At 41.8% G+C, this 20371-nt stretch overlaps 1 protein-coding gene across 2 annotated transcripts; it reads left to right on the plus strand.

The window, feature by feature from the left end:
* Window positions 1–407: 407 nt before the first annotated feature.
* Window positions 408–19275, plus strand: LOC134601530 (zinc finger protein 583-like). Of its 2 annotated transcripts, XM_063446043.1 has the most exons (6): window positions 408–461; window positions 11492–11594; window positions 11631–11761; window positions 13609–13732; window positions 14787–14891; window positions 17592–19275. In XM_063446043.1, exons 2-6 carry the CDS (start codon window positions 11492–11494, stop codon window positions 18566–18568), a joined length of 1440 nt encoding a protein of 479 aa, XP_063302113.1. In that variant the 5' UTR covers window positions 408–461; the 3' UTR covers window positions 18569–19275. The 2 variants fall into 2 exon arrangements, with proteins under 2 accessions (XP_063302113.1, XP_063302112.1); XM_063446042.1 differs by having other exon boundaries at window positions 11492–11761.
* Window positions 19276–20371: the final 1096 nt, after the last annotated feature.

Genomic DNA, 20371 nt, shown 5'->3' on the forward strand with positions numbered 1-20371 from the left:
ACACACACACACACACACACACACACACACACACACACACACACACACACACACACACACACACACACACACACAAAAAAAAAAAAATTTGGAGCTCCTAGAAAAGAGGGTCAGGGCGATTTGTGCCCAAAATAGGGACTGTCCTTCCTAAATAGAGACGCTTGGGAAGTATGATTCATGTGCAACTACATCACTGTGAATATTTTCAGTTTTAAATAAAGCTTCACACATTCAAGATAAGTCAAGCCTCAGTATGATTTTTTTCTGATCAGCTGACTGTGTGTATATACTCTTTACAATGCATCATGGGATTAGAAGTTTTTGTTACATGTAGCACTGCTTGAACCTACTGGGGAGAGAACTACATGTCCCATGATTCAATTTGTTCAGTGTTTCTGCTACTGAAAGTTAAACCATCCCCCACACAGTAGTAAGACAAGGCACATCTCTCCTGCTGTAAGGTATGGTTGTTAGCAGAGATACATTGTAGCCAGCCAGCTGTTATAGCTCAGGGTGATACCTGATGTGTGTTAATGCATCCTCTATTTATTTTACTTTGCATGTAATGTTATTTCTGTCATTTATTTAGTAATGGTTGTATGTGGTTTTTTTTAGAACTATATAAAACAAGCAGCATCTGTCCCATGTGCCTTAGGTTTTTATTAATAAATGTTCTCTATATTTTATATCGTGTTCAAGGAACGCTATAGTGTTAGGGATATAACACTGTATTCATAACATTATAGTGTCCTTCTGTCATCCCCCCTGTCTCCCCCCCACCCCCATTTCTCCTGCACCCCCCTCCTCCACCCCCTTTTCACTTACCTGATTCGGCGCAGTCAGGCTCCTCCTCCAATGTCAGCCTGTGGTGGAAACGCAATGGGCGGCGAGCACGTTAAACCTTCCCCATCGGAAAGCATTGACTCGATTCGATAGACTCTGGAGGTCCTCGTGCAGAGTGTGCGAACTTCCAGCGTCGTTTCACGGAGTCGAACCCAGTGAATGGCCAAGAAGCGCATTTAATGGCTTAACCCAGCAATGTAACATTGCAGTTTCTGTGAAAATGACCGGGACGGTGCACCAAGACCAATTCGATGAGATGGTTGTGGTGTTGCCATATCCACCATGTTTTCCCTACCTATAGTGTCCCTTTAATGATTGAGAGTTATAACCAGAGTCATTGCTGTTTAGCAGAGCAGACTGAAGCAACACTTTGCGAAGAAACAAATCGTCAGGGCAGACATTTTTCAGAGCGTACTTTGATATTAAAGAATGTGGTGTACTTTGATATTACAGAACGTGGTGTACTTTGATATTACAGAATGCGGTGTACTTTGATATTACAGAATGCGGTGTACTTTGATATTACAGAATGTGGTGTACTTTGATATTACAGAATGTGGTGTAATTTGATATTAGAGAATGTGGTGTACTTTGATATTACAGAACGTGGTGTACTTTGATATTTCAGAATGTGGTGTACTGTGATATAGAATGCGGCGTACTTTGATATTACATACTGTGATATTACAGAATGTGGTGTACTTTGATATTACAGAATGTGGTGTACTTTGATATTACAGAATGTGGTGTACTTTGATATTACAGAATGTGGTGTACTTTGATATTACAGAATGTGGTGTACTTTGATAATATTACAGAATGTGGTGTACTGTGATATTTCAGAATGTGGTGTACTGTGATATTTCAGAATGTGGTGTACTTTGATATTACAGAATGTGGTGTACTTTGATATTACAGAATGTGGTGTACTTTGATAATAGTACAGAATGTGGTGTACTTTGATATTACAGAATGTGGTGTACTGTGATATTACAGAATGTGGTGTACTTTGATAATATTACAGAATGTGGTGTACTTTGATAATATTACAGAATGTGGTGTACTTTGATATTACAGAATGTGGTGTACTGTGATATTACAGAATGTGGTGTACTTCGATAATATTACAGAATGTGGTGTACTTTGATATTACAGAATGTGGTGTACTGTGATATTACAGAATGTGGTGTACTGTGATATTACAGAATGTGGTGTACTGTGATATTACAGAATGTGGTGTACTGTGATAATATTACAGAATGTGGTGTACTTTGATAATAGTACAGAATGTGGTGTACTTTGATAATAGTACAGAATGTGGTGTACTTTGATATTACAGAACGTGGTGTACTTTGATAATATTACAGAACGTGGTGTACTTTGATATTACAGAATGTGGTGTACTTTGATAATATTACAGAATGTGGTGTACTTTGATGATATTACAGAATGTGGTGTACTTTGATGATATTACAGAATGTGGTGTACTTTGATGATATTACAGAATGTGGTGTACTTTGATATTACAGAATGTGGTGTACTTTGATAATATTACAGAATGTGGTGTACTTTGATATTACAGAATGTGGTGTACTGTGATATTACAGAATGTGGTGTACTTTGATAATAGTACAGAATGTGGTGTACTGTGATAATATTACAGAATGTGGTGTACTTTGATAATAGTACAGAATGTGGTGTACTTTGATAATAGTACAGAATGTGGTGTACTTTGATAATAGTACAGAATGTGGTGTACTTTGATATTACAGAATGTGGTGTACTTTGATAATAGTACAGAATGTGGTGTACTTTGATAATATTACAGAACGTGGTGTACTTTGATAATATTACAGAATGTGGTGTACTTTGATATTACAGAATGTGGTGTACTTTGATAATATTACAGAATGTGGTGTACTTTGAAGATATTACAGAATGTGGTGTACTTTGATATTACAGAATGTGGTGTACTGTGATATTACAGAATGTGGTGTACTTTGATAATATTACAGAATGTGGTGTACTGTGATAATATTAGAGAATGTGGTGTACTTTGATATTAGAGAATGTGGTGTACTTTGATATTAGAGAATGTGGTGTACTGTGATATTTCAGAATGTGGTGTACTGTGATATTGTCAGGATCGGGACAGGGATCCAACACGCAGAGTACAAACAGTAGCCAGATACGTATACCGGACCTTAGAATGTCCGGACTAACGTAAGTAGTACAGTATAGAATGGTCAAAGACAAGCCGAGGTAGAGGGTAACAGAAGACAGGTAAGCGAGAGACAAGCAGAATCAAGGGTAACAGAGATAAGCAGAGTAAGGTAAACAAGCCGGGTCAAAACCAAAAGGGATAATAGAATACACAAGCACTGAGTGACTAGAGCAAGCTAGAACCACGACAGGGCAATGAGCTAATGAAAGAAGCTCTGTTAAATACCCTGTTCAGAGCAGTAACCACGCCTCCGAGGCGTCCTGATTGGTCCTGCAGCAATTGACTGACAGGTCGTTCCGGGGGAGTGTCCTGATGACTACTTCCTGCCTAGATGCTGTAAAAGGCAGTCACTCCCTCGCGGCCGGCCTAGCATGACCGGATAGACCGCGGGGAAGGGAGCCATCAGACCGTCTGGATGGAGGAACAGCTAAGTCTCTACCTCTTTCGGAGGTAGAGACCACAGGTACCCTGACAGTACCCCCCCCCTCAGATGCGCCCACCGGGCGGAATGAACCGGGACGAGATGGGAAGCGAGAGTGATACGCCCTGCGGAGACGGGGAGCATGAACATCCTCCTGAGGTACCCAACTCCTCTCCTCAGGACCATATCCCTTCCAATCAACCAGATATTGTACTCTCCCCCGGGAGATTCGAGAATCAATAATAGAGTTAACCTCATACTCCTCCTGACCCTCCACCTGAACGGAGCGAGGAGGGGCTATTGTGGAGGAAAATCTGTTACATATGAGTGGTTTCAGCAATGAAACATGAAACGAGTTCGGGATGCGTAAGGTATTAGGAAGAGCTAAACGATACGCAACTGGATTGATACGGGTCAGCACCCTGTAGGGTCCAATATAACGAGGAGCGAACTTCATGGAGGGCACTTTTAAACGGATGTTCCTCGTGCTCAGCCATACCCTATCACCTGGAACAAAGACCGGAGCCGCCCTTCTACGTTTATCAGCGTGTTTCTTGACCAACATAGAGTTGTGCACAAGGATTTGTCGAGTTTGATCCCACAACTTCCTCAAATTGGCAACATGAACATCAACCGACGGCACCCCCTGGGAAGGAGAATCCGAAGGAAGAATAGACGGATGAAAACCATAATTCATGAAGAAGGGGCTTGAATGAGTAGAATCGCAAACGAGATTGTTGTGTGCAAACTCCGCCCAAGGAATCAAACCGACCCAATCATCCTGGTGTTCAGAAACAAAGCATCGTAAATATTGTTCAATTTTCTGGTTGGTACGTTCAGCAGCTCCGTTAGACTGAGGATGATAGGCAGAAGAAAAGTTTAATTTAATACCAAGTTGAGAGCAGAAGGACCTCCAAAAGCGGGAAACAAATTGGGAGCCTCTGTCCGATACAATTTGAGAGGGTATCCCATGTAGGCGAAAAATCTCCTTAGCGAAACCATGGTTTCTCTGGAACCTCCAAGGGGTGCCGGAATCCACATGGAAGCGCATGGGGTTGTTTGGTTTTAGTACAAACTTCACATGCAGCGATGAACTCCTCAATATCCCTCCGTAAAGCAGGCCACCAGAAGTCCTTAGAGATCAACGCGTAAGTTTTGCGAATACCAGGATGTCCCGCCATCTTGCTATTATGTAAACACTGTAAAAGTTCCAGTTGAAGAGCAGGAGGAACGAAATGACGGCCCGCAGGAGTCTGTTTAGGTGCTAGATGTTGCAACTTAATGATCTCGGCCAGTAATGGAGAATGAATCCTGAGATTCGTATTAGCAATGATATTGCATTTCGGAACTATAGAAGAAAGAACTGGTTCAGGTACAGTAGAAGGTTCATATTGGCGAGATAATGCATCGGCTTTAGAGTTTTTAGAACCAGGTCTGTAAGTCAGTACATAATTGAAGTGAGTCAGGAATAAGGACCAACGAGCTTGTCTAGAGGATAAGCGCTTAGCCTCCCCAATATAGGACAAGTTTTTGTGGTCCGTCAAAATCGTAATAGGGTGTAGGGTCCCCTCCAACAAATGTCTCCACTCCTTTAAGGCTTTAATGACTGCTAACAGTTCCCTCTCCCCGATGTCATATCTGCTCTCGGGCCCAGAAAATTTCTTAGAGAAGAAACCACAAGGGTGTAACGGTTTATCCACCCCTAACCTTTGAGACAGAACAGCCCCAACTGCTGTCTCAGAGGCATCGACCTCGAGCAAGAAAGGCAGAGTCGTATCAGGATGGACTAGAATGGGAGCCGAGGCAAAAAGTTCCTTGAGAGTCTTGAAAGCACCAAGAGCTTCCTTAGACCAGAACTTAGTATCAGCCCCTTGTTTGGTCATATTGGTAATAGGTGCAATGATAGAGGAGTATCCTTTAATGAAGCGCCTATAGTAGTTGGAAAAACCAATAAACCTTTGGATAGCCTTGAGTCCTTTGGGCAAGGGCCAGTCTAAAATAGATTGGAGTTTTACAGGATCCATTTTAAAACCTTCCCCAGAAATCACGTATCCAAGAAAGTCTACCTGAGACTGATCAAAACTGCACTTCTCCAATTTGCAATATAGACCATGTTGCAGCAGCTTGTGTAATACCTTTCTGACCTGTCTATGGTGAGTTTCAATCTCCTTAGAGTGTATTAGTATGTCGTCCAGGTAAACAATAACACAATCGTGCTGAAACTCCCTAAGTACCTCATTAATCAAATCTTGAAATACTGCAGGAGCATTGCATAGTCCAAATGGCATAACAGTGTATTCGTAATGGCCATACCGGGTATTGAATGCCGTCATCCATTCGTGACCTTGCTGGATTCTCACCAAATTGTAAGCCCCTCTGAGATCTAACTTGGTGAAGATTTTGGAGCCCTTAAGACGATCAAATAACTCGGTAATCAGTGGGATAGGATAGGCATTTCTGACAGTTATTTTATTCAAGCCTCGGTAATCGATACAAGGTCTCAGCGTGCCATCCTTCTTCTTAATGAAAAAGAACCCAGCCCCGGCCGGAGAAGACCACCTCCTGATGAATCCCTTTTCTAAATTCTCCCGAATATACTCCTCTAGAACCGAGTTTTCCTGAACAGACAAAGGATATACATGGCCCCTCGGAGGCATAGTGCCGGGTAGAAGCTTAATCTTACAGTCAAATGACCTGTGTGGAGGCAAAGAATCGGCATTCTTCTTGTCAAACACTGCCCTTAAGTCTAGGTAAAGGCCTGGTATTTGTCTTTCTGTGGACTGAGTAGGATTCTCCGGTATGTTAATATTAGCTAATGGAGAAACCTTGCACAAACACCGATCCTGGCAGCCCTGGCCCCACGAGAGTATCTCTCCTAACTCCCAATCGATAATAGGGTTATGTTTTTTCAACCATGGGTACCCCAGAACTATGGGAACGGAAGGAGACGAAATGAGCATAAGAGATAAATTCTCCACGTGTAGGATACCAACATTTAACTCAATGGGTATGGTCTCACGAAAGATAACAGGGTCTAGTAGTGGTCTACCATCTATGGCCTCAACGGCCAAAGGTGTCTCCGTTAGCTGGGATGGGAAATTGTTCTTACTAGCAAAGGCTTGGTCGATAAAATTCTCAGCAGCACCGGAATCTATCAATGCCATAGCCCTTACTACTTCCCTCCCCCAAGTTAAGGAAACTGGTAGCAGAAGCCTGTGATCTTTATAATTAGGAGTAGAGGACAAAATAGAAACACCCAAGGCCTGTCCTCTAGAGAGACTTAGGTGCGAGCGTTTCCCGGGCGGTTAGAACAGTTCGAGAGTAAATGACCCTTGGCTCCACAATACATACACAAACCCTCTCTTCTCCTGTGCTGTCTTTCCTCCTCAGAGAGGCGGGTATACCCTATCTGCATAGGTTCAGTAAGCAAAGATATCGTGGAGTCAGGACTTGGAAAAGCGGGAGCTAACCTAAAAGAAGGTCTCTGGTTCCTCTCTCGAGTGTTCTGTCTCTCTCTTAGACGTTCATCTATACGAGAGATGAACGAAATTAAATCCTCTAAATTCTCAGGGAGTTCTCTGGTAGCAACCTCATCAAGGATTACATCAGATAGGCCATTCAAAAATACATCCATATACGCCTGCTCATTCCACTTGATTTCTGCCGCCAGAGACCTGAACTCTAGTGCATAATCCACCAGTGTTCGGTTCTCCTGTCTCAGGCGCAACAGTAATCTGGCTGCATTAACCTTTCTACCTGGAGGGTCAAATGTTCTTCTAAAAGCAGCTACAAATGCGTTATAGTTATAAACTAATGGGTTATCGTTCTCCCATAGTGGGTTGGCCCATCTCAGAGCTTTCTCTATGAGTAGGGTGATAATAAATCCTACTTTTGCCCTATCTGTAGGATAAGAGCGAGGTTGCAATTCAAAGTGGATACTAATTTGGTTTAAAAAACCACGACACTTCTCAGGAGCCCCACCATAGCGTACTGGGGGGGTAATGCGAGAAGAAGCACCCACTGTGGCTACCTCTAGACCTGAACCGACAGGAGAAACAGGGGTATTACGTATCTCCTCTGGTGGGTTATTGGCACAAGCTAATAGAGCCTGTAGCACCAGCGCCATCTGATCCATTCTGTGATCCATGGCTTCAAACCTAGGATCAGGAGCAGCCAGCTGACTGTTTGTAGTTGCAGGATCCATTGGCCCTGTCGTAATGTCAGGATCGGGACAGGGATCCAACACGCAGAGTACAAACAGTAGCCAGATACGTATACCGGACCTTAGAATGGCCGGACTAACGTAAGTAGTACAGTATAATGGTCAAAGACAAGCCGAGGTCGAGGGTAACAGAAGACAGGTAAGCGAGAGACAAGCCGAATCAAGGGTAACAGAGATAAGCAGAGTAAGGTAAACAAGCCGGGTCAAAACCAAAAGGGATAATAGAATACACAAGCACTGAGTGACTAGAGCAAGCTAGAACCACGACAGGGCAATGAGCTAATGAAAGAAGCTCTGTTAAATACCCTGTTCAGAGCAGTAACCACGCCTCCGAGGCGTCCTGATTGGTCCTGCAGCAATTGACTGACAGGTCGTTCCGGGGGAGTGTCCTGATGACTACTTCCTGCCTAGATGCTGTAAAAGGCAGTCACTCCCTCGCGGCCGGCCTAGCATGACCGGATAGACCGCGGGGAAGGGAGCCATCAGACCGTCTGGATGGAGGAACAGCTAAGTCTCTACCTCTTTCGGAGGTAGAGACCACAGGTACCCTGACAGATATAGAATGCGGCGTACTTTGATATTACATACTGTGATATTACAGAATGTGGTGTACTTTGATATTACAGAATGTGGTGTACTTTGATATTACAGAATGTGGTGTACTGTGATATTACAGAATGTGGTGTACTTTGATAATATTACAGAATGTGGTGTACTGTGATAATATTAGAGAATGTGGTGTACTTTGATATTACAGAACGTGGTGTACTTTGATATTTCAGAATGTGGTGTACTGTGATATAGAATGCGGCGTACTTTGATATTACATACTGTGATATTACAGAATGTGGTGTACTTTGATATTACAGAATGTGGTGTACTGTGATATTAAAGAATGTGGTGTACTTTGATATTACAGAATGTGGTGTACTTTGATAATATTACAGAATGTGGTGTACTTTGATAATATTACAGAATGTGGTGTACTTTGATATTACAGAATGTGGTGTACTTTGATATTACAGAATGTGGTGTACTGTGATATTATAGAATGTGGTGTACTGTGATATTACAGAATGTGGTGTACTTTGATAATATTACAGAATGTGGTGTACTGTGATAATATTAGAGAATGTGGTGTACTTTGATATTAGAGAATGTGGTGTACTTTGATATTACAGAACGTGGTGTACTTTGATATTTCAGAATGTGGTGTACTGTGATATAGAATGCGGCGTACTTTGATATTACATACTGTGATATTACAGAATGTGGTGTACTTTGATATTACAGAATGTGGTGTACTTTGATATTACAGAATGTGGTGTACTTTGATATTACAGAATGTGGTGTACTTGTATATTACAGAATGTGGTGTACTGTGATATTACAGAATGTGGTGTACTGTGATATTACAGAATGTGGTGTACTGTGATATTACAGAATGTGGTGTACTTTGATAATATTACAGAATGTGGTGTACTGTGATATTAGAGAATGTGGTGTACTTCGATATTAGAGAATGTGGTGTACTTTGATATTACAGAACGTGGTGTACTTTGATATTTCAGAATGTGGTGTACTGTGATATTATAGAATGTGGTGTACTTTGATCATATTAGAGAATGTGGTGTACTTTGATAATATTACATAATGTGGTGTACTTTGATAATATTAGAGAATGTGGTGTACTTTGATATTACAGAATGTGGTGTACTTTGATATTACAGAATGTGGTGTACTTTGATAATAGTACAGAATGTGGTGTACTTTGATATTACAGAATGTGGTGTACTTTGATATTACATGCTGTGATATTACAGAATGTGGTGTACTTTGATATTACAGAATGTGGTGTACTGTGATATTATAGAATGTGGTGTACTTTGATAGTACAGAATGTGGTGTACTTTGATATTACAGAATGTGGTGTACTTTGATAATATTAGAGAATGTGGTGTACTTTGATAATATTACATAATGTGGTGTACTTTGATAATAGTACAGAATGTGGTGTACTTTGATATTACAGAATGTGGTGTACTTTGATATTACAGAATGTGGTGTACTTTGATAATAGTACAGAATGTGGTGTACTTTGATATTACAGAATGTGGTGTACTTTGATATTACAGAATGTGGTGTACTTTGATATTACAGAATGTGGTGTACTGTGATATTATAGAATGTGGTGTACTTTGATAATATTACAGAATGTGGTGTACTTTGATAATAGTACAGAATGTGGTGTACTTTGATAATAGTACAGAATGTGGTGTACTTTGATATTACAGAATGTGGTGTACTTTGATAATATTACAGAATGTGGTGTACTTTGATAATATTACAGAACGTGGTGTACTTTGATATTACAGAATGTGGTGTACTGTGATATTATAGAATGTGGTGTACTTTGATAATATTATAGAATGTGGTGTACTGTGATATTAGATAATGTGGTGTACTTTGATATTTCAGAATGTGGTGTACTGTGATAATATTACAGAATGTGGTGTACTTTGATATTACAGAATGTGGTGTACTGTGATAATATTACAGAATGTGGTGTACTGTGATATAGAATGCGGTGTACTTTGATAATAGTACAGAATGTGGTGTACTTTGATAATAGTACAGAATGTGGTGTACTGTGATATAGAATGTGGTGTACTTTGATAATATTACAGAATGTGGTGTACTGTGATATCAGAGAATGTGGTGTACTTTGATAATATTACAGAATGTGGTGTACTGTGATATCAGAGAATGTGGTATACTTTGATATTTCAGAATGTGGTGTACTGTGATATTACAGAATGCTCTTTGATCGTAGTAGTACTAGGGTGAGCAGTAAACCGTGCGGTAAATTAGAAGCAAATCATATTTATAAGATAAACTCCTTGTGCCCACCGTTATCTAATTCAAAGCAGCACTCAATATGTTATATAATATACAGGAAGGAGATAAGTGCAAATTACAGAAACTCTAAAATCAAACTCAAATATAAAATGTAAAAAGCTAAATAAATGAAAATTTCAAGCACACAAGGCACTAAAATGAAATAAAAAAAAAAAGAATATCCGGGATAGTCTGAATCAGTGAATGCAGTAGGAATTAAGACGGCCCTTTTCTAGCGACTAAGCTGCAATGGCTGCCCTCTCGCTAGGTTTAAACATTTAGTAGACCTGCAGCAGGTGGGAGCGTATGGAGGTAAAACACCTCCGTTTTAGTATAGCCATTGAATGTTATTTCTGTATTTATTTTTACATGTTTAATGTGGCGGCTGGCTAGCAAGCACTGGTCAGCCGCCACGTATTAACCATTAATGTTTCAGAATCAGTCAGGTGGACTGAATCTTGACCGCATTTGGCCTCAGTAAATCTGCAAATTGCCAATGCGATCAGAATTCAGTCATTTTTTTGTCCATTTGGACAAAGTCCAGTATTTAGTGAATAGCCATGATTATGTAAACTTCTCTTCTCATTTCTGGTGGTACTGCTGAGGTGAGGCACTCACCTGACCACATGTCCTTCTAAACACCTGGTTTAGTGACCTTTCTTTATCGATGTCCTTGTCTTAAAGGGACGCTGTAGGCACTATAACCATGTCATCTTATTGAACTATGATAACCTGGATGACAAAAAGTGTTTGGAGACCCCTGGCTCCTGATGTAGTTCATTCAAATAGTAAAATCTGGAGCGAAGAGCAGATGGGTAAAATTCATAAAAATATAGAGGATTGCCTTTAATATTATAATTGAGTAAATTAATGTGTACCTCAGATGCCTAAGTTGAAAAATGCAGACATTCCTCCAAGGAAGCCTAAGCTGCGGAAGTGTAAAGGTGGTCTCCAACGGAAGCCTAAGCTGCGGAAGTCTAAAGGTGGTCTCCAACGGAAGCCTAAGCTGCGGAAGTCTAAAGGTCTCCCAAAGAAGTCTAAGATGAAGACTGTGATCACCGACTGTCCGCATTGGAAGCCTAACTTGAAGAATTCCAGAGATGGGGGAGCAACACTTAAAACTTCGGGAAGAAGATTCCGAAAAAAGCCACAGGTGAATTACAGGTCATATTATGCATTCTGTTATGTATTGTTATGCCTACCGTTACAGGCACAGGTATTATAGAGTTGTGCTTGGCAAGAAAACTTTGTAATCAGAAACCAGGTAATCTGTGTAAATCTATGCTAGTGTGCACGTATAGTAAGTTATAACTACACTCCTACCTGTCTTCCAGTGTGCAGACCACCGTTCTCTTCTAGATTGCTAATCATTGCTAAACAAGAACGAGAGACAGAGTTGTCATCTTTATTTAAGCTAGATAGCCAAAATTGTGAGAAAAAAAACTTGCTCGCTGTGGTGGACCGCCTGGCTGCGACTGGGTGCCTTGGCCAATCACTGCTTTCTAGCAACCCCGAGTACTCCTAAGTACACCACCGGACACCATAACCACTGTAAACCCCACAGCCAGCGTTACAGCTTGGTTTGGGTCTCGCTGTCCAAGGCCAGGATCCTGCTTCCAGTGAGTAGACCTCTCCTAGCCCAGAGAGTAAAGCAGGATAACTCTTACAAGAGCTAATGTTGTAATCCAAAGAAGTATAGCGAGATTAGTAATCCCTTCCCTGTGCTTGAGAGATAATTGAGTCAGGAACTGTACTAAACTCCATTATCTCCAGGCACAGAAAACATAAATGTTATAATATCCCTAAAGTACCCCCGAAACATATGGAAACCCCACAAAAGTCAATCCCCTGTTCGCCCTGATCTGGGGGATCAACATATCCAAAAATCACCCAGATTGGTTCAGGGGTTCGGGATTTCCATGGAAGTCATAGTTTGACCGACCGCACACGAGGCTCCTGCCCAAAAGAATTCCATGAAATCAGGCTGTGTGGTCGGTCTCTTTCGGGAGCACAAAATACATACAAATATGAATGGAGATGTTCGTCTGTATGCTTGCCTTGTGCCCCTCGTTCGGGAGTGTGTTCCCACCGGACGCCGTTTTTTCTCATATAAACACCACCGAACATACCTGGAGGTGGAAGTCCCAGCAGTGTTCGCGCCCTTGAGTGTCCGATTTGGGTTCCATACACTCGACGACCAAACACCGCTATACGCGTTCGCGGGAATAAAATGCCCGCCACCCAGCCGACCATTCAGAATGTTGCGGTTAGAGCTTCCTAACAAGTTCAATAGGGTTAACAAGTGACACACTTCACTTCCAGGTGGTCTCTTCGGTAGTCTGTTCGGCACACTAAAACAGCAACCATAATCCGTTCAGTACATCTCATGTACTGAACCTGGTGATTCAAAAGGCACGGACGGAGCCTTTTTCTGCAGCAAGGTCTATTAAAAGGGCCATAGTCCTGAGGTAGGAGGCTGGCCAGAAGGTCCCTCCAAAAGCCTGTGGCGGGGTTACTTTCGCCACACTCGCCGTAATGGTTATGCGGCAAGTTCTCCTCCTTCTTTGTAAATGGTCAAAATGTTTTTGAACGGTTTGACTTCTTACCTTGGGTCCCCATCTCCACTACGTTCCCCAGTAACAACTTCCATTAACTTTCTTGAGGGCTTAGCTCATTGGCTGAAATCGATCAGCTGACTAGCAATTTTAAGATGGTCCCGGGGGTATTTAACTAATTTACATACCAGGCAAAACGTGTAAAGTAAACAAATAACTAGTGAGTTCTTTAAGAAATAAATAGCACGACTCCTAACTTTTAGTTAGCTTTTCAGTTGTGCACCCAAGTATCTCGATGTTTAATAAGAGCTTATTCGGTAATCAGTTTGAAATTGTAAATTGATGCTGTTGGGTCTGAATGATTGACTGATTTATCTTAGCTTCGTGCAGTGTTTTTTCCTGTGTAGTAAAATGTTATGGATGTAGGTAATTGCTTTGTTTTTAGCCCCCAGAGTTTGAAGACATTGCCGTATATTTCTCAGAGGACGAATGGCGCTTTTTAAAACATGGACAAAAGAAGCTTTATCGGGAAGTAATGATGGATAACTACCAAACTGTTCATTTTTTGGGTTAGTTCACTGTAGTTTACTCATTTCCTTGATATATATATTTATGAGCTCAAGCAGATCACATACGCAAAGTAAATAAAGTACAGAAACAAAAAGTCATCACACGCTGTAAGATGTCACTCTGTGTCTGGAGAGCGGTGGGGGTTCGAAAAATATCCTTTTACAAGATAAAGGTACTAGGCCACTGATTGACAGATTTGTGTTGTTTATTTATTTATTTTTACTGGAAATGTAGCTGGAAAAAGGGGGGGAAAAATAAATTTTTGCTTTTTCAGCTACATTTAGCTTCAATCCTTTTTTTTTTTTTCTGTATAGGACGGAGTTTACTTGTGATTTATTAACTCCTAGACTGAAAGGTTATTAAATCATAGCAAATATAAGGTCTCGTATTAAGATCGCCGGTTTCTTTCCCTGTCTAGATTTGCTGTTTGTGTAAATAAAGCTTTAAAAAAAAAATAAAGCCCGGTCCACAAAACCGTTACCTATTCTGATAATAGAAAGATTGGAGCTGCACAATGGTCGATAAGAAGGGAGATTCTTATAACCTCCGTATTCATAAATTACATTTTCATAGATGGAGAGACTGCATGCAGAACTGCGATTTCCTATTGTGCAGGAACCCAAGACATTTTAGGCAGAGCGGCAGCAGTAGGGTGTGATGCCAATTGATTCCCTACTTTGCCAGTGGTGCAGCCATTAAGGCATTCATCTCTACATTTACTAGCACAATGCTAACTTGGATCATTGTTCCAGTTGAGCAATTGAATTCTTAAATTTGAAATTCACTGTGAATTCTCAACAATTCCCACTTCAGTAAATAATCCTGTCTGAATTTGTGACAACCACTTCTGTTACTAACCCTGACTGTCAAATTGTGACCAAGTTCAACGTAGACCAACTTGAGATAATCTCGAAGCCTGCTATGTTTTTTTTTTAGTTCAACTATTTTTTGGCCAGAAACCTTAAAAATTCCCTTAGAATTTCTGACAATCTCGTTAATAAACCTTAGTAAGCAAAAATGCACGCTTAATGTAACTATTTTTAAATCACCCAGGTTATAGAAACAAAAAGCCCAAATTAATCACAAGCATTGAACGTGGAAAAAATCTTTACGTGTCTAAGAGGGAAAGTCCAGAAAAAACTACCCGATGCATTCAGAGTAAGTATGAAAAAAAAAAAGAGAGACATTCGATGTCCGTTAAATCTAAAATGTGTCTGACTAGTTGTTTATTATTTTTTTGTATTAATGCTACCACCTTTGTAGCCGGCATTGGGGAATTTTGTCTTTTAAAAAGTTCAACACCCACAAATCAGTCTGTCTGGAGGTTTGTCTGACATTTTGAATGTTTTACCACCAAATGTATCCTCTGTAAACTCTTATGTCGTATTCTATAATACTGTGGATGGATGTATTGTAATATTGAAGGAAAGGGCACTGTGTAATGAGTTCTTATTAGTAGTCATTCACAAAATGAATGTTATTATGCAAAGGAACGTGGAACACAGAATCAATGCAAAGTCAGAAAATAAACTTTCTATTCCCCAGAACACTTGTATTGCCAGGTCCGCTGCTCCGACACTGGCTGGGATCCTCAATATTGATAATCTCAGTCAATCCACTGCTTTCCCATAGGAAGCCCTGGGAGTTGGTGTGCATGCACAGTAATTGCTGCTCTGCTCCAATCAGAGAGATGCATTAACTAAAGGTGGTCATAGGAGGCAACGTAAACAATGTATTTTCTCATAAAAGGCGGTCTTTACACTGCCGAGATTGCCCCAGAACCAAAACATTATAGGACAACTAAAGGCACCCAGGCTGCTTCATTGAGATGAAGTGATCTGAATGCAATGGGTCTTTTGCAATGTAAAACATTAACGTGTAGTTGATACACCAGCTTACTTTGCAGCGTTAAATACACCTCTAGTAACTGTCTACCTGGCAGCCATTAAAAGTGCTTCCGCTGTAAGAACGGAGTCAAACTCACTTCTCACAGCTTACCTCCAAAAGTGGCACAGCTGCACATGCTTTTTTTTTATTATTTTATCCTCCAATGCTCGTTTGAATTTGATTGGATTTTTTACAAGCGTCGTCGTGATGTCACAGGAGGCGGAATGAGCAGTCAAGGGAAATTGCTCTTGGCGCTGGGAAAAAAAAAAGTAAAACATTTTTTTTTTCTCTTAGATTTAATCTAAATAAAGAGAAGAACACCATAGTATTAGGAATACAGGTGTTTTATTCCTAACACTATAGTGTGCCTTTAAACCATGGGGCGTCAACCTGGTCCCTACCGCCCACTAGTGGGCGTTTCAGGATTCCAGGTGGGCGGTAGGGATTTTCAAAAATTTTTTACAGATTGGGTGAGCGGGCGGGTGCGAGCCGGCGGTACCCCTGTGACCGGGTACCGCCATCACCACTTGCGGCCCCGGCCCGGGCGGCAAACCGCCGGGGCCGCATATGGAGGGGTCCATCGGGTGGCCCATGCTGTCAGGGCCACCCGATGGATGTGGATTGTGAGGAGGCCCGGTCAGCGCTGGGTGCTTTAACAGCGTGACCGGGCCCCCTGTGATGACCTCATCTCTGCTGGGAGGAAGTGATTCCCCGGTCACTCCTCCCAGCATACAGACAGCCTGCGCGGGAGGAGGAAGGAAGAGGGAGTCAGAGTGGGAACTCTGACTCCCATCCACCTGATCCACCACTGGACCCCAGGGAAAGTCACCCTCCTGCACCTTAAAGGTAGGAAACAGGAGGGTGACTTAAATATGTGTGTTTGTTTGTGTATGTGTCTTTGTATGTATGTCTTGTGTGTATGTGTCTTTCTGTATGTGTGTCTTTGTATGTGTCGTCTTTGTATGTATATGTGTCTTGTGTGTGTATGTGTGTCTTCTTTGCATGCATGTCTTGTGTGTGTGTGTCTTTGTATGTATGTCTTGTGTGTGTGTGTCTTTGTATGTATGTTTTGTGTGTCTGTCTGTATGTATGTGTCTTTGTATATGTCGTGTGTGTGTGTGTCTGTCTGTATATATGTGTGTATGTATGTGTCTTGTTTTTGTATGTTATGTTTCTTGTGTCTGTCTGTATGTGTGTATGTCTGTCTGTCTGTATGTATGTGTGCCAGTCTGTTATAGTGGGATACCTAGCTCAGCCTTCCTAATGGGCATTGCTATAAGGAAGGTTAAAAAAAGGTGGGGAGGGGAATTGAGGAGGGAGAAGAGGGGAGCTGACGCACAGATGAGAAATCATATTATGCGCAAACAGAGAAGTCGTCTGAATATCACCGAAAGAGAAGACCTTCGTTTGTTCCTTATGAAAATTGAACCAGATATCAAATATTTAGTCTCGCAGCATCAACCTCAAGGGTCTCATTAATCACTAGTAAAGGTAATTTCAATTTACTTTATTGTTTTCTCATTAAACTTTATAAAGCTAAAAACATTATAAGCCTGCATTAAGTAGAAATAAAAAGATAAATGTACGTACACCCTCCTTTCGAAAAAAAATATTCCGCACTTGCGCGAAAACTGGTGGGCGGTAAGGAAATTTTTTCAACCAAAAAGATGCATTAGTGGGCGGTAGTTAGAAAAAGGTTGACTACCACTGATTTAAACTGTAGTGGTTTTGGTGCTTAGAGTTTAATTTTAAAAATGGTGTTGACATTGAATTTGATCATTTGTTGTTTTATTCAGTTGCTTCGACTGGATTACCTGTTTAAGAATTTGTATATAAATTAAGTAGAATTGCTTTAATTAAAGTGTTCCATATATATATATTAATGAATTCAGGTGAGATGGGCTGCATCCTAAATTATGTCTACGAATTGTGTTCACTGGATACTGACAGTAGGTATTTTTTCTATCATAGATGGCTCCAAATATACAACAGCTGAACTGGTTAGGTCCCTGTTTACACCACATGGATGGGCGGTGGCAGGCCTAAGTTTTGAACCACATTATGAAGAGATGAATAAAGATGGAAGACCTTCTGTACGTCCGTATAATCTGCGTCACCGTGTTGGTGTGGAATACACCTCTTTTTACACAGACGAAGACATAGAGACAAGGGAACTTAAACCTCACCGTAAATTACATATTAAACAGATTAACGCTTCAGGTGTCAAATACTTGCAGCAAAGAGTAAATGGTCGACACTCTTGTTCTGAATGTGGGAAGAGCTATAGTCAGAAATCCTATCTTGTTAAGCACCAGAAGGTACACACGGGTATTTCAGTCTTTGTTTGTACAAGATGTGGTAAGTGTTTCACCCAGCGTTCAAATCTGATGAGACACGAACGGACACATTTAGTGGAAAGACCATTTACCTGTCCGGACTGTGACAAGAGTTTTAGTGATGGCTCTACTTTGCTTAAGCACCAGAGAATCCACTCTGGTGAAAAACCATTTGAATGTTCTGAATGCGGAAAAACCTTTAGCATTAGCACATACCTCATTGTTCATCAAAGAACTCACACAGGAGAAAAACCATACGTATGCAAGGACTGCGGAAAAAGCTTCACTCAGAGCTCCCATCTAATTACACATCAGCGAACGCACACTGGGGAAAAGCCGTATGCGTGCATTGAATGCCGAAAAAGCTTTGCATCCAGTTCTCACCTCATTACACATCAAAGAACGCATACGGGAGAGAGACCGTACCCCTGTGAAGAGTGTGGGAAGACATTCAAACATAGCACACACCTTGTATTACATAAACGGACTCACACTGGAGAGCGGCCATACACATGTTCTGTTTGTCCTCGTACGTTTGTTCAGAGGCCGCAGCTTCTCAAACACCAAAAGAAGTGTCATGCAAAAGTGGACAACTTGGACAGCGGACCTTAATTTATTTATTTTCTTTCGTGGTCTTCCTTCTCCATATCAAGCTACAAGTATTCGTGTTCGAAAAACCATTTTATACTTGAGAAGGCTTTTTTTCCCCCCTTTTCTTGTTTTGGTTCTGTTGCAGGTTTATCCGTATATGACGATGCACATGTTAAAGGGTTTACAATTCAACGGGTTAATGTTTTTTGTCCACATCCGTTCATATCTGAAAATACATATCACAAGCATAGTTTTCCTTATTGTTTTTGCTAGATAAGTAAAGCTTAGTTAAGTAAATGTTTTGTTGTTTTTTTTATAAATCATTTGATTTAATATTTGTGTTTATATGGTTGATGTTCGACAGTTTCAAACAGACAGAGCAGGAAAATGAAAACACTTCAGTTGTGCAATGGCTCTCTAAGTGCAGAAGTCGTATATCAAGTTGCACAATGTTTGTCGTGTTTTTTGCATGTCTTTCCAATGTGCTTTTGTTGACATTGCGACATCAGTCATGTCACGGACGTTTTGTAATACATAATCCAAATCACTACTTTTCGTTCAGAAAACATTCTTCGGCACCAGAAAAAAAATAGAATAAACTTCTGTTACATTATTACAGTAAAAAATAATTGAAAACAATGCTTGCAAGTATTCAGCGAGAAGTTATTAAACTTGATCCAATGTTTGGGTTCTCTAAGAGGACACTGGTATAAAATTACTCCTAGAGTAGTTAAATGACCACTATAGGGGGGGCGGGGCCTGGCCGTCGAGCAAGCTGGTCGCACTACACCAGAGCTCCGAGCAAAAACCCACAAAAACGCTACTTAACACCTCTAAAACGTGGAGAAAATAATAATCGGATGCACCAGATAAGCGGCGTCACCCTGCAACATATTTGGGCGACCAGCCGGGCTCGGCGAGAAACGCTGAAGCTGACAGACCGTGGAGGCCTACCTGCGGTTGCAAGCGTGGGAGAGGCGGCCGACCTCCCTGCGAGCAGCCCAGCGGGAAGCGCTGAGAACCCCGTTTTCCCCCCCCTTGCCGGTGAGGGATATCCCGGCACAATCGTTAAGCCTACAGACCCGACCACGAGACGACAAGAGGTACCAGGGAACTTACCTGACCCTGTCTCACCACACCGCTACACAGCCAGAGCTAAGATGGCGGCTGCCCTGCCGACGACGTACAACCTACTTGACAATTATGAAAAGCGGCTGGATGATCTCTTCGGAGTCTTGTGGCAGCGACTGTGGGGTGAGGGGACGTGGATACAGGGGAAGCAGAAAGCGACTACCAAGCAGCAGAACCCACCCCCTGGTGGCTCGCACCACAAGGCTGACGGGCCTCGGTACAGGCGACTAGGCCCCGACCCACAGAAACCCAAGCATAAAAGAGCCAGCGTGAAAGTACTACCCGGTCCACTACTGCCTACTGCACGGCGCCACCCTTCAGGGTCGAGAGCCCGACGAACGGGACGACCAGGAGACCGGCGGCCTAAGAGACCGGCAACCACCGTTAAGCAAAGGCATTCTAATAGTGGACCCTCCCGTGACCTATACAGATGGGCCGCGAAGGCCACCCTACGCCTCACAAATCGGAGTACCCAGCAGCCCCCAACGGACTACCCACGGATCTCATCCACACACCGAGAGACCGACCCTCACTGTGGCAGGCAGGCAGGCCTACACAACGACACAGGGAAAGACAACCATATACCAGCAGCTGGCGTTGGTTAAGTGACTCTAGTGATCGCTACATCACCTGTCCTGATAACACCGACCTACTCACTATTAACCAGCTTAGCACAGATGATTTTGCCGTATA

Source organism: Pelobates fuscus, chromosome 3, assembly GCF_036172605.1.
Source record: "Pelobates fuscus isolate aPelFus1 chromosome 3, aPelFus1.pri, whole genome shotgun sequence".
Taxonomy (NCBI): Eukaryota; Metazoa; Chordata; class Amphibia; order Anura; family Pelobatidae; genus Pelobates; species Pelobates fuscus.

Coding starts and splice junctions, on each gene's coding strand:
- LOC134601530 (XM_063446042.1), top strand. CDS start 11,492: ATGCCTAAGTTGAAAAATGCAGACATTCCTCCAAGGAAGCCTAAGCTG. Junction 13,733..14,786: donor CCAAACTGTTCATTTTTTGG/GTTAGTTCACTG, acceptor TAAATCACCCAG/GTTATAGAAACAAAAAGCCC. Junction 14,892..17,591: donor AACTACCCGATGCATTCAGA/GTAAGTATGAAA, acceptor TTTCTATCATAG/ATGGCTCCAAATATACAACA.